General features: G+C 38.0%; 1 protein-coding gene across 1 annotated transcript in view; it reads right to left on the reverse strand.

Annotated features, from left to right (window-relative positions):
* Tex11 (testis expressed 11) overlaps positions 1-15486 on the reverse strand; it is a 327793-nt gene that overhangs the window by 247296 nt on the left and 65011 nt on the right. The window contains exon 8 of the mRNA XM_038317046.1: positions 9764-9849. Coding sequence (XP_038172974.1) covers positions 9764-9849 — 86 coding nt within the window. The remainder of the gene's footprint in view (positions 1-9763; positions 9850-15486) is intronic.

Consider the following 15486-nt stretch of genomic DNA (forward strand, 5'->3'; position numbering starts at 1 on the left):
AAACTCACAGAGATCCACCTAACTAGGCCTCCCAAGTGCTGGGATTAAAGGCGTGTGCCACCACTGCCCAGCTAGAACTAGAAATTCTTATGTCGAGTAAAATAAGCCAAACATAGAAAGAAAAATGCTGCATGATTTCTTTCATATGTGTATCCTATGTTTTAATTATATGTGTAAATATGTTAATATATATATATATATATATATATTATAAAGATAGAAAGGAGATGAAGGAAAAGATCTTTTGAGAAAAAAAATATACTACATGTACCATGAAAGCAAGGGAGCTACTGAGGGAATAAAGGGGACCAACAGAAAGAGGACAAGAGATAAGAAAGGAGTATGGGGAAGAAGATCAACAAGAGCAAAGAACATATGAAATTTCAATAATGAAACCTATTATCTTAAACGCTAATTTTAAAAATTAATTAAGGACTGAGGAAATGACACAGTTGGTAAAATGCTTACCACATAACAATAAAGACCTGAATTTGGATCCGGAGCACACACATAAGAAGCCAGGCATAGCAGCACATATATATGTAATCATAGCACTGAAGGAGCAGAGACATCTGATATCAACCTCTGGCCTCCATATGCCTGCACATGTACCCACAAACACACACACACACACACACACACACACACACACACAAAGATATACACATAAAAATAAAGCAAAATAAAATCAAAAGTACATTTTAAAGTATAATAGAAAACAAAGTCATTATATAATACAAAGGTATCAATTGATTGAGAAGATATAAAGACTGTAAGTATATATGCACCATAAATGGGATATCTAAATATATAAAATACTACTAAAGGTTCAAAGGCATCAAATAGACTACAATATAATACTAGCAAACCTCAATATCCTGCTTTCCCAATGAGCAGATCTCCCAGACAGAAAATTAATAAGGAAACTTTGGACTTGATAAATATTTTGTGTCACGTGAACCTAAAAAATATAAAACAGGGGCTGGAGAGATGGCTCAGAGGTTAAGAGCATTGCCTGCTCTACCAAAGGTCCTGAGTTCAATTCCCAGCAACCACATGGTGGCTCACAACCATCTGTAATGGGGTCTGGTGCCCTCTTCTGGCCTGCAAGCATACACACATACAGAATATTGTATACATAATAAATAAATATTTAAAAAAATATATAAAACATTCCACCCACCCTAAAACAAAGAAATTCATATTCTTAAGTTCTCACGGACTATTCTCTAGGATACATCACATGTTAAGGCACAAAATAAGCCTCACAAAATTTAAAGTTGAAATCACATCAAGCATCCTTTCTATTCATGATATGAAACTAGAAATTACTATCAAGAGGAATTTTATAAAATTGCAAAGAGATGGAAATTAACCATGCTCTTGAATAGTCAATGAAGAAACTGAAGGAAAATTTTAAAAGATTTTGAGAAAGGGACTTGGGAAATTGTTCAGTGGATAAAATGCTTACCTCACAAGCAAGAAGTCTGGAGTTTGAATCCCTGAAACTCACATAAATGCCAGGCAGCAGATTTTACAGTCCTCTTATAATTTAGGTGCTTACAAGTCAGAGACTGGATTGTCAGAACAAGCTATAAAGCTAAATTAGTCTAGCCCAAATTATTCTAGCCCTATCTTTAAGTATTAGGTTCAATTGAGAGACCTTGCCTCAAAGAATAAGTTGGAGAACAATCAAATAAGAAATCTAATGTCAGTCTTAAGTAGCCTCCACATATACACACTTACATGTGCAGACCACACATACACACAAATGCAAAAAACATTATGAGACAAAGAAAAATGGAAATCAAACATACCAAAAATGTACAGGAAAAAGAAAACAGTTCCAAAGCGCGCGCGCGCACGCGCGCACACACACACACACACACACACACAAACACACTCAGAACTCAGGATGGAAGCTGAGACAGAAATATTACTAGTTGCAGGCTTTGGCTACATAGTGAAACATTTCAAAAGAAGAAAGTAATAACTTACCAGGCATGGTGGTATATACCTATATCTTTGGTACTTGAGAGGCTGGAAAAGGAAGATCTCATATATGAGACCATTCTAAACTAAAAGTGAGTTCCATAAAAGGTCAGTCTAGGCTACAAGGAGAGATCTTGTCTTCAAAACAAACAAAAAAGTCCCCTAGAAAAATTTCCTAAATCAAAGTTGGTATAAGGAAGAAAATAATAAAGATCAGAGTAGAAATAAATGAAATAGAGACTACAAAATAATTTTAAAAGACCAATAAAGAGTTGATTTGTTAAAAGGGTAACAATCACTATACGTCTGCCTAAACTTAGGAAAATAAGAGAACACCTAAATCATAAAATAAGAAATCAAAGAAGTGACATGACAACTGTTACCATAAAACAGAATGTATCAGGAGACCACTTTGAACAATTACATGGTTCACAGTGTTGAATAAATGTACATAGGCTTGGGAGAGAGAAGAAAAAAGTATAGACAGCTATAAAAAGAAACAGGTTTAAAAAATAAAACAAACTCTTTAAAGAGACAGTAAAAGTAATATAAAGAGTATAGTCACAGATTAAAGGAGTAAAGGAAAATAAGCCATGTAAAGATGGAATATACACAGAGAGTCTGGATTGTGTATATTATTATGTTTTTTTGAATTTTTGACTGCAGAGAGATATTTGATTCTGGGGGCTGTTAAGCTAAACTAACATAAAGGTATTTTAATTCAAAATTTGAGTCTAAAGATATGTTACTTTAGAAAAAAGGTTCTGCTTTTGTTTCCACAGAAGATGAGAACCTGTGGATTGCTTCCAGGCTAATGTGGTTTGATGAACCAAGACCCCACAAAAGGTCTCCATAAACCCTAAAAATACTTTGTCCAACAAACAGCAGGAAACAGTTTGGAGAAAACTATGCCCAAATTCCCAAAATGATTGTTTATAAAGGTTTGTATTCATTTAAAGGAGGTTGATTATAAGTGATTAATGGTCACAGTCAATTTCTAACAAACGGTTCTTGCCTGGACTGCTTTATGGTATGCTGTATGAAATGAATATGCAGGACCCACAGAAAAGTAACTTCTGAGTTTTCCAAAAGATGGGATGGTCCTTCAGGGTTCCTGCTTCACAGAAGACATTCTGCAGGACACAGAAGAGGGCAACTAATAAAATTTGTCATTATAAGGGAGAAAAGATCTTCAAATTTCCTGCTTCATGGAAAAGTCTGTTGGATACTATGGGCCTGTGTGCTGAAGATGGATGCCCCAATGTTATAGAACTATTACCCTTTCCAGTAAGCCACAGCCACATGGCGATACACAGATTAATAGAAATGGGTTAATATAAGATAATATAAGATATAAGAGATGGGTAGGAATATGTCTAGGCTATTTGCCAAACAGTATTGTAATTAATACAGTTTCTGCGTGATTATTTGGGTCTGGGTGGCCAGGAAACTTAAGAGCAGTCTCCGTTTACATAGGAACTCCTATGTTCACAACAGCCAAGACAGAAACAACTCAACTCTATTGGCAGGTGAACGGATAAAGAAAATGTCAAACGTGTGTGTGTGTGTGTGTGTGTGTGTGTGTGTGTGTGTGTAGTAGGATGTATAAAAAAAGAAAAATCTCTCATTTGCCACAACACTGATGAACATGAACATGGAGGACAACATACTAAGTAAAATAAGCCAAACACTGAGAGATGAATACTGCAAGATGTAGATTTTAAAAACAGTAAAACTCAAAGAAACAAATAATTGAATAATAGATAGCTATCAGATTATGGGGAGATATGGGGAGATATTGTTCAGAGGGCATAATGCTTCAGTTATGTAGGATGGCTAAGTTCTCAAGATTTAATTTACAGATCAGTGACTAAATGTTAATAAATTGCATTTTATATGTAAAATTTGTTAAGAGACAATCTTAAATGTTCTCACCAGGAAAGGGGAAATAACAATATGAGCAGATAGATTTGCTAACTAGCAAATTTTACTATATATATGTAAAATACTAATTTTGATAAATTACCATTTGTTTAAAATGAGTATTTTGAAAAGTGGTCAGAGCAAGATGATAGCTGAGTATGATCCTCCAGAAACTGTCTCACTACAGACACAATTTCAGTGACTGCTAATGCACCAAACTAATCTTCAGGAGATTTAAGGAAGTCAGACTTTCTGGAAAAGCCCTACTGCCAAGAACGCGCATGCGGCATCACTCATCTATCAAACTGCTGTTGGAGCCAGCACTGCTTGTGGCTTGTTTCATGATTCTTAGGCAATATCCAGCACTGAAGGAGGCAGCTTTCTTGATGCTATGTTTGTTTTGGCAGGCTGTGGGTATTGCACATGACATTACTGTGGCATTAGTCACATGCATGAATAGAAGCCTGATGTTGATTTCTCAGCAGAGAAAATTGAAAAAAAAATCCTGACGTATCCAAACCAAATCCCTATAACTATGAATAAGGCATCCAATCTACTCCCAACAAGAGGAAGAAGTCAGGAGATTAGATGAACTACCCTTCTGGAATCCTGGAATTTATGCTGAATAACACACCAATTACAGATTTGGGACAAAATTGGACTTAGATTGTACTCTGATACTGTTAGTGATAATATACCAACATCAAGAAACTTCAAAAGAACATATTCAGGGCTAAAAGAGTGGAATTTACCATAAACTCAGAGGAAATCAACAGACTGCTTAGAATTTCTGGAAAAAGTACACACAAAGTCAGTTTAAACAATTTCAAAGTTCAGATGATGCTATACAAATATCAGATGTTTCCAGGAAACCAAGATCCCACTTAAGGATTAAAACAACACACTAAAATCTGACTAGATAGTGACTACTATGAACAGACTCTAGAATGGATAATTTAAAATAGATGCTTTAAGGAAATTCACTGAGCTTCAAAGGCAGGCGGGCGGGCGGGCAGGCGGGAAGGAGGGAGGAAGGAAGGGAAGGAGGGAAGGAAGGAGGGAGGGAGGGAGGGAGGGAGGGAGGGAGGGAGGGAGGGAGGGAGAAAAAGAGAGAGAGAGAGGGAGAGAGAGAGAGAGAGAGAGAGAGAGAGAGAGAGAGAGAGAGAGAGAGAGAGAGAGAGAGAGAGAGAGAGAGAAAAGAAAGAAAACAAAAGAGAAAGGAAAAAAGAGCCCCACAACTCTGGTGGAAACTTCGTGTTCCACCAGAGACCACGCAGGCAACCAGAATAAGCCTCCCTCCTTTGGGCCACCACCACTCCCTCAGTGCCTGCCCAGTCTATGTCCACCAGAACTCCAGGTAGTCTGCCCCACGAACTACTCCCATTCTCAGTGCCCACCCACCCTACCCTCAAACACCCCTACCCTCTTTGTCATGGTATCCCACCCTCTAGCTCCTGTGTAGGCCCCCTGCTTGATCAGATGCCATGCCAGTCATTAGAACTCCAGGTAGTCCACCCACCTGCACACTGTCTTCACTCAGTGACCGCCCAACCTACCCCAAATTGCCTGACCCCTTCCTATCACCACATTCTGGCTCCCAACTACAGTAGAGGAACCCCAGCTGGACCAGAGGCCACGCCAGTCACCAGAACTCCAACCCACACCTTGGGCAGAAACCCTCTACTCAATCAGAGGTCACCCCAGCCATCAGAAATTCAGCCCTCAACTCAGGTGGAGATCACAGGCCACTTGGCCCAGAAGACCAGAAAGGAAACAGAAATCAAGGAACAAAACACCTATCCAACAAAGACAAACTCAGAAATCAACACCTAAACATATAATCAACCCAAACCCAGATGCTTAGACACCAGCATAAGAACACAATCAACAACAACAAGGACACATGTCACCACCAGAGCCTACTTATCATACTACAGCAGGCTCTGAATATTCCAACATAGCTGAAGCACAAGGAAATGGCCTTAAAACCAACATTATGAAGATGCTAGAGGTCCTTAAAGAGCAAATAAATGAATCCCTTAAAGAAAGTGGGGAAAAAACAAACAAAAAATGGGAGGAAATAATTAAATCCATTAAAGAAAGCCAAGAAAAAAACTAACAGTTGAAGGAAATGAATAAAACCTTTGTGGTTTAAATAGGAATGGCCCCCATAGATTCATGTGTTTGAATGCTTGCCCCATAGGGAGTGGCACTATTAGGAGGTATGGTCTTGGTGGAGTAGGTGTGGAAGAAGTGTGTCATTGTGGGGGTGGGCTTTGAGGTCTCGCATGCTCAAGGTACATACAGTGTGGGAGATAGTCTCCTTCTGTTGCCTTCAGATCAAGACATAGAACTCTCAGTTTCTTCTCCAGCACCATGTCTGCCTGTACACTGTCCTGCTTCCCACCATGATGATAATGGACTAAACCTCTGACACTGTAAGCCATTTCCAATTAAATGTTTTCCTTTCTATAAGTTGCCTTGGTCATGGTGTCTCTTCACAGCAAGAGAAACCCTAAAACACTGTTCATAGGCCCAGAAATCAATGGGTAGAAATGGGAATTGGTACCATTTACTATCACCACTAGTGACCCACTAGTAGCTTTACACTATTCTTGCAACCTTATGCCTAAAAATCTTTGTTGCAAAGTGGGGAGTGGTTCTGTCAAAGAAGCACAACAACCATTCCACTGAACTAGGAACTAAGATTTCTCCATGGTCACTTTGGGTTCCTGATGCCCTTCAGTCAACTGGCTAAGAAAAGATCTAGTTTTAGCAGGGGAGATTGATGTAGACCACCTCAAAAGAGGTAAGGAAGATTATGTCTGGGAAGTTCTGGAGACCCTCAAGGCATCTCTTGGTGTTCTGTGTCCATGTCTTGTGATTAAGGGCAACAGAAATATTTAACAATCTGTGGTTGTTTGAAAGAAAATGGCCCCCAAAAGGAGTGGCACTACTAGGAAGTGTGGCCTTGTTAGAGAAATTGTGTCACTGTGGAGGCAGGCTTTCAGGTCTCATATATGCTCAAACCACGACCAATGAGACAGATTACTTCCTGTTGCCTTCTGATCAAGATATAGCCAGCACCATGTCTGCCTGCATGCCATCATACTCCCAGCCACCATGCTCCCTGTTGTTGGGGACTGCAGACCACCAGACCCTGAATTTCTTGTAAACAACTTGTTTTCCTCTACTCTGAGCAGCTTGCAGCTGCTCTGAGCATGAGACCCTGATGGCAGGGGAGTGGGTTCTGATGAGCCTGGAGCTGAAAGATCCCAAGAGCTGGGGCATGGCCAGAGCCCTATATAAGCTGCCCCCTGAGCACAATAAAGTGGGCATTCCTGGCACTCTTGTCTCAAGGATGTCCCCATGGCCCTGTCTGTCTGTCTGTCTCTGTGTTTGTGTGTTTTTAAATCTTCTGCCTAGTTCCTGTAGCATGGAGCGAGTAAAGCGCAGAACGGAACCAGTGTACTTTTTTACTATCACGATGATAATAGACTAAACCTCTGAAACTATAAACAGCCACCTTAATTAAATGTCTCCTTTGTAAGAGTTGCCATGGTCATGGTGTCTCTTCACAGCAATAGAGACCCTAAGCCTCAACCCAACTGAGGTAAAATTATATATGGTATGTATGTATGTATGCACATATGTATGTGTGTATGTGTATATGTATGTATACATACATACATAGAATCTTCAGGAATGGAGATGTGGGTCACTTTTCCAGGCAATGAACCAAAACCTACTGAGCTACTTACTTACTGAAGATAAAGGGAAAAGAGAATGGATAATAGAAGATAGTTATAAATACCAAATAAGGCCACAAGGCTAATTACCAAAATGAGGACTTACCATGTGTGTTTCATCTGTTTTTGTCAAAAATGTTTGTACACACACACACACATATATATACATATATATAATGTATTAAGCAGATATTTGTGGTTTTCTTTCTTTGCTCTATTAAAGTCAAGATGGCATTTCTTATATAATAATACTTTGTTTATTTTGAGATCGTAATTTAATTACCTCATTTCTGCCTTCCCTTTCCTCCTTCCAACACCGCTATCAAATTCATGGCCTTTTTACATTGTTATGGCGTATCTCTCTCTCTCTCTCTCTCTCTCTCTCTCTCTATATATATATATATATATATATATATATATATATCTGTTGACTTCATATTACTTATATGTTCATTTTCAGGGTGACCACTTAGCATCTTTACCTGTGTCCTAGTTACTGTTCCACTGATATGATGAAACATCATGACCAAGGAAACTTCTAAATGAAAGAATTTAATTTGTCTTATGTTTTCATAAGGTTACAGTCCAAGATAGCAGACAGAGGAAGAACTAAGAACTCACATGTTGATCCACAAACACAAGTTAGAGAGAGAGAGTATCTGGAATCTCATGATTCTTTTGAAACCTCACAGCCCACCCCCAGTAACACACTTCCTCCAAGGCCACACCTCCAAGCAGTTGCACAAACTGGAGACCAGGCATTAAAATACATGACTCTATGGGAGCTATGGTGGTCTGAATGAGAATAACCCCATAGGCTCATATATCTGAATGCTTGGTTCCCAGTTGGTAAACTATTTAGGAAGGATTGGTAGGTATAGCCTTGTTGGAGGAGGTATGTCACTGGGGGTTGGCTTTGAGGTTTCAATGGCCCATGACACTCTCCCTCCCCCTCTTTCTCTCCCCCCCTACCCTGTCTCAGTCTCCATCTCCATCTGTCTGTCTCCTGCCTGCAGACCAGGAGGTAAGTACTCAACTACTCTCCCACACTGTGCCTGTCTGCCTGCTGCCATGCTCTCCACCATGATGATCACAGACGAACCCTTCTAAACTGTTAGTAGGCCTCCAATTAAATGTTTTCTTTCAAAGCTGCCTTGACCATAGTGTCTTCACACAGAGTAATGACAAATACAGGGGCCATTCTCAATCAAATCACCACATCGTTTAATAGAACATCAATAATATCAGTAGCTAAGTGTTAGTAAATCTATATTGCCATATTTAAGTTATAGAATATTAAGAAACCAGCCATCCCTCAAGAGAATTTTTATCTATTCTTGGAGTAGGATATTGCATTTTTGTTGTATGTGGGATATTTATATTATATTAGACATGCTACTGTCTTCATTTGGAAACCAAACATTACATAAAAAGATACAGTTGGGTATCAAGTTGGCACGGGGTGGACTTGTGATGGTTAATCTTGGTTGTTAACCTGACTGGATCTGCCTCTATCTGGAAATGTGTGAGCACTTCCAGAAAGATTAACTGAGGAAAGAATAGTCATCCTGAGAGTGGGTTGCACATTCTGACTAAAGCACAGATAGTGACCCAGCCCTGGAAAAGAAGCACTGCTGCTTGCCTCCCCGTCTTTGCTTCTTGCTGTTGAGTTCATCTAACTCTGTTGCTGCAGCCATTCTCTGCGTACATCAGAATCTACATTCATCAGATTCCACCATGCAATGAAGGAATAGTTCCACTAGTGACTTGCTCAGGATCCTTCAATGCCTTTGACACCACACTGAAACTGCTGAGGCAGCCAGCTTCATAGACTGACAGCAACCAGGTTCTCTGCCTCTCCAATGTGCACAGAGCCATTATTGATTATAAGTCATTACAATAAATTCCCTTTGTAACATACATACTTTCTATCAGTTTCATTCTTCTAAAGAATTCTGAATAACACATGTGAAAGAAGCAAATAAATTTGGCATGTTGGCTTCTGAAGTTAGAAAAGATTTAAATGAACAAAGTACTAAACAGCAAATACTAACTGGTCTGTAACATAATATCCATGAATTTTCATTTTTTTACATTACCTAAGCCAGAATGAACTCTCTTTATATTTATTCTGCTTGCGTGTTTCTACTCCAAGGTTGTAACAGAGTACATGAAGATATTCTGTCTGTAATATAAAACATTAATTAATTAATTTCTTCAAGTTAATATATATTAATAAATTTATAATTTATAAATTGTGTGTGTGTGCGTGTGTGTGTGTGTGTGTGTGTGTGTGTGTGTGTGTGTCTGGAGTCTTAAAACGGCAAGGAGTGGTGGCACACACCTTTCACCTCAGCACTCAGGAGGCAAATGCAGACAGATCTCTATGAATTTGAGGCCCACCTGGTTTCCATGAGTTCCAGGCCAGCCAAATCTACATAAATAACCATTATTATCAAAAATTCTCAATTTATATAAGAGAGAGATAGAAAGCATTCAAGTTGGGATTTTAGTTATATGTGGAAGACATTACAACCAGTTATTGTGGAAAAAAAAACTGTCCTAAAAGCAATTTACAGATTCAGCTTAATCCTATCAAAAGTCCAACACAATTCTTCACAGAAATTTTTAAAGTAATCCTAAATTACCTATAGAAGCATGAAAATAACCAGGATAGTCAAAACAATCTGGAACAATCAAAGAACTGCTAGAAGAATCATCATTCGTGGTTTAAGTTATACTACAGAGTAACAGTATTTAGAAATAGTGTGGTACTGACCTAAAACAACCACATTAATCAATGGAATAGAATTAAAGACCTGGATACAAGTCCATGCATACACAGCCACCTGATTTTTGACAGGAGCCAAAGACACACACTGCAGAAAAAAAAACACCTTAAACAAATGGTTCTGGTCAAAATAAATAGTTATGTGTAGAAGAATGAAACTAGATCCTTATCTCTCAAACTGAATAAAACTCAACTCTAAAATGGATCAAATACTTCAATATAAGATCTAATACCCTAAACCTGATAGAAGAGAAAGTAGGAAATGTTTCAGTTTATACACACAGAAAAGGACTTTCTCAACAAGACCCTGATAGCACAGGTACTGAGACCAGCAACTGACAAACGGAACCTCATGAAACCAAAACCCTTCTGTATAGCAAGAGGTAGTCTTCAGAGTGGCACAAAAAAAAACATTTACCAACCACACATCCAACAGAGGGTTAGTGTCTAAAATATGTAAAGAATTAAAAAGAAAAAATTTTAAGATCCAATTAAAAATTGGGTCAAAGAACTAACAGAAAATTCTCAAAAGATGAAATGGTAAATGGCTTAGAAATAGCAGAGAAATGCAAATCAAAACTACTTTCAGATTTCATCTTATCCTAGTCAAAATGGCTAAGATTTAAAAAAAAAAAGAACAATAAATGCTGGTGTAGACATGAGGAAAAGGATTACAAGAATGGTGGATGTCCAAACAGGTTGCAGCTGCTGTAGAAATCAGTATCATAGTTGCTCAAAATGCTAGAAATTGATCTATCATATCATCCAGCTATGCTACTCTTGGACATAAACCTAAAGGACTCTATATCCTACTATAGAGATACTTGCTCATATATGTGCATTGCTTTCTATTCATAATAGCCAGGAAAGGGAAACAGCCTTAATATCTATGAACAAGTGAGTGGAAAATGAAAATGTGATATGGATAACAAAAAATGTGATGCATTTACACAATGGAATATGACTCAGTTGTTAAGAAAAATAAAATTATATAATTTGTAGTTAAATGGCTGGAGCTGGAAACAATCATCTTGGGTGAGGTAACCCAGACCAAGGGAGAAAAACATTATATGTTTCCTCTCATACATGATGCCAACTTTGAATATTTAAATATGTGTCTCATTTAGAATACCTATAGAGGTCAAAGAACTAGTAACAGGCCATAGAGTTGGGGAGGGCTTTGAAAGGAAGAGAGATAGATTGCAGTTACATGAAGGGGAAGAGGGAATAAGTGAATAGGAAGGGTTAAATGGGGTTGGGGAGGGAAGGACAGGATAGAGGAGGGAATAACTAATTCTAGTGGCCTTTTGAAAAAGTCATATGGAAACCTACTACTATAGAAGATTCCATACACACACACACACACACACACACACACACACACACACACACACACACACACAAATTTAAAAGTTTAAATACCCTTTAATGGTGAGACAATGCCCCTAATAGACACCATAGGCTACAAATTAAAAAACCCTTCTTTTGGACTTGTTGGCCAAAGGGATACCATAGACCACCAAATATTATGGGCTATTGCCATTACTCTTGGTTACCCTCCAGAACTTTATGGTAAGGCCCTAGATCCTATTCCTAAAGACAACACATACTCGAATCAAAGTACTGCAGTAGAGGATGGGATGATCATGAAGTCCTAACTAATAAGGAGCTATTGGTAACCACAGCTGCTGTGATAGAGTAAAGGATGTGACCCCTGAGAGCTTTACCAGGCTCTAGGATCCCATACTCAAAAGTACTTGGGCAACACAAATTGGACTTGATGGCATTATTTTTCAAGACAGGGTTTCTCTGTGTAGCCCTGGCTGTTCTGAAACTCACAGAGAGCTACCTGTCTCTGCCTCTTGAGTGCTGGGATTAAAGGTGTTCTTCACCACTGCGCAATTTGATGGGATTTTTTTTTAAAGAAAGATACAGGGCTAGAAAGATGGCTCAGTGGTTAAAAATATTAACTGCTCTTCCAAAGGACCCAGATTTGATTTTCAGCACCTACATGGTAGCTAACAACCTCTGTAACTCTAGTCCTAGAGGCTCCAACACCCTTTTCTGGCTTCTGTGGGCACCAGGCACACATGTGGTGTCCAGATACAGATGCAAGCAAAACACCCATACACATAATAATATTTTTGAAACAGGTTCTTACAATGTAGCTCTGGCTGTCATGAAACTCAGTTATGTAGACCAGGCCTCGAACTCAGAGAGATCCACCTGCCTCTGACTCCCAAGTGCTGGGATTAAAGACGTGTACTACTCACTGTGTCTGACTCACATAAAAATATATTTTAAAAAGTTTTAAAGACAAAATTGGGTGGGTACGGAGGTAGGTGTAGGTCTAGAAAAGGCTGGGAGATTAAATATGATCAAAATATATTGCAAGAATTTCTCAAAAAATTAATTAAAATATTTTAAAATAACTCTGATTACTCGCCTAGCAAAATGATAAACAAAAATATTGCTTGGGGTTGTTAGATCCGGCAAAGGTGTTAGAATAGAAAATATACTCAAAGACAAAATAAAATTCTCAAAAATTCTAAATTTTGAAAAATATACAAAACTATGCAGCTATAAGGCTTCTTTGAAAATAGTTTAATGTCTCCATTAAATTTCCTTTACATAAATTACCATTGAGACAAAAGCAGGAGCAAGCATATGAATTAAGCCATAGGAGAATAATGCTATGAGCATTCAACCATTCATTAATCCAATCAATATATCAGTAGGGATATAGCAATAGCATGTTTTATAGAATTTTGAGCTCTCAAAATATTGGGAAATAACCTGTAAAGCTGTTTTATAATTCTAGCAATTTATCTAAATACCCCATGAGTATTTAAAGAAATCACCTACCTAGATTCTACCCATAAAAAAGGAATTCTTTATAAGTTTTACCAGAGCAAGACTACAGAAGCAGAGCCCCAATTAAGAATGTAAGATCTGAGGCAAGTTATTCATGAGTAATGTATAAAGCCTTGGCTTTCTTTTTTAAAAGTTTCAAAAAGTAGAAATTCAATATGCATGGCTGAGCATACCAGATCTACTGTATATCTGAATCTAAAATAAATAGTCTTGTTAATCTTGCTAATATGTGTTTGAAAAGAGTCCATTGGTGTTTAAATGTATTCTTAACACTGCAGCAAAAACAGTTTAACTCATTACATGCTCCAGTTCCCATAGGTTCACACAAGGCCATCCCAATTATGTAGCTGTAATGCTGTTCTCACCAACTTACTGCACAGAGCCTACAACTGAACTGGGTTCAGGGGAAAATGTCAAACAAAATTCTGATGCACAATTATATATACTAAGCCTTTACCCAATTTCTTCAGTATTTTCTGTTTCTGCCCTCATCATTCTTACAAATCTATTTACACTGAAGGCTACTTCTTAGAGGGGAAAATAACAAAATACTAAACATAACAACAAAACATTAAAGGCTAAAATGCTTTGAAGGCATTTGTAGCATTTTTAATGCAATGACCAAAAATTACCAACACTGCTTCATTGACTCATTCATTTATATATTCAATAACATTTATTTACTAAGCATAGTAGGCACTATTCTATAACTTAAGTACACATCACTGAACAAAATGGACAGAAATTCCTGTCTTCATAAAACATTTCTAATGTGATGTGAAATAAGAAGATTCATGAAAATATCTGTTTAAAAAAATATGTTTCCATGCCCTAAACCTTTGATTCATAGCACTGGAAAAATACAGGGAAGGAAGAAAGAGAAAAAGCAAGCAATCAAGCAATAAAGGTTCTTTTAGCCTTACATGGGATGTTGAAATGTATGAACTGAGATTTCCGGGGCGCGGGGGGGCACATTTATGCTAAAGATTGTACAAGGTTAAGCTGGGTTGGGCTAAGGAATGTAGCTCACCTATCATGCACAAGGTCCTGGGCTGGGCCTGTGCTCTCAATAAACTGGATGCAGTGGTCTTGGAGAACTATTCCCAAACTCAAAGGTGGAATATAGCCTACACTTTAATTTAATAAGGATTACTAACAATTTTAATATAAATAAAAACTAAGGTAGTTATGGGACAAGGGCCAACATTTCTTAGTGTAGAGGTTAGGGTTAATGATCTGTGGAAATTCTCAATTATGGAAAATAGTAGATGAAACATAGAAATTAAGACCTTAAGAGCCTATGTTTCCTGGTTAAATAAGTCACCAAAGTACCCAATATATATAAAGAACTCAAAAAACTAGACATCAAATTACCAAATAACCCAATCAAAAAATGGGGTACAGATCTAAACAGAGAAGTCTCAACAGAAGAATTTCAAATGGCCGAAAAACACTTAAGGAATTGCTCAACATCCTTAGTCATCAGGGACAAGCAAAGCAAACCAACTCTGAGATACCATCCTACACCTATCAGAATGGCTAAGATAAAAAACACCAACGATAGCTTATGCAGGAGAGGATGTGGAGTATGGCAGTTGTTCAGAAAAATGGGGATCAATCTACCTCAAGTCCCATCAATACCACTCTTGGGCATATACCGAAAGGATGCACACTCATACCAGAAGGACTTTAGCTCAACTGTGTTCATAGCAGCATTATTTGTAACAGTCAGAACCTGAAAACAACCTAGATGTCCCTCATCCAAAGAATGGATAAAGAAAATGTGGTACATTTACACAATCGAGTACTACTCAGGAGTTAAAAAATATGACATCTTGAAATTTGTATGCAAATGGATGGAATTAGTAAAAACATTTGAGTGCAGTAACCCATACCCAGATAGACATATATGGTATATACTCACTCATAAGAGGATACTAGCTGTGAAGCAAAGAATGAAAAGCCTATAGTCCATGACCCTAGAGAAGCTAAGTAACATGGTGAACCCTAAGAAAAACATACATAGGTCCACCTGAAAAGGAAAAATAGACAAGATCGCCTGAATAAATGGGAGCATGGGGATGGAGGAAGAAGGAAGGGGAGGAAGAGTATAATGGAAAAATTAAAAATGCTGCAGGATCCCCGGTGGTCCACAAG

This window comes from Arvicola amphibius, chromosome X (genome assembly GCF_903992535.2).
Source record: "Arvicola amphibius chromosome X, mArvAmp1.2, whole genome shotgun sequence".
NCBI lineage: Eukaryota > Metazoa > Chordata > Mammalia > Rodentia > Cricetidae > Arvicola > Arvicola amphibius.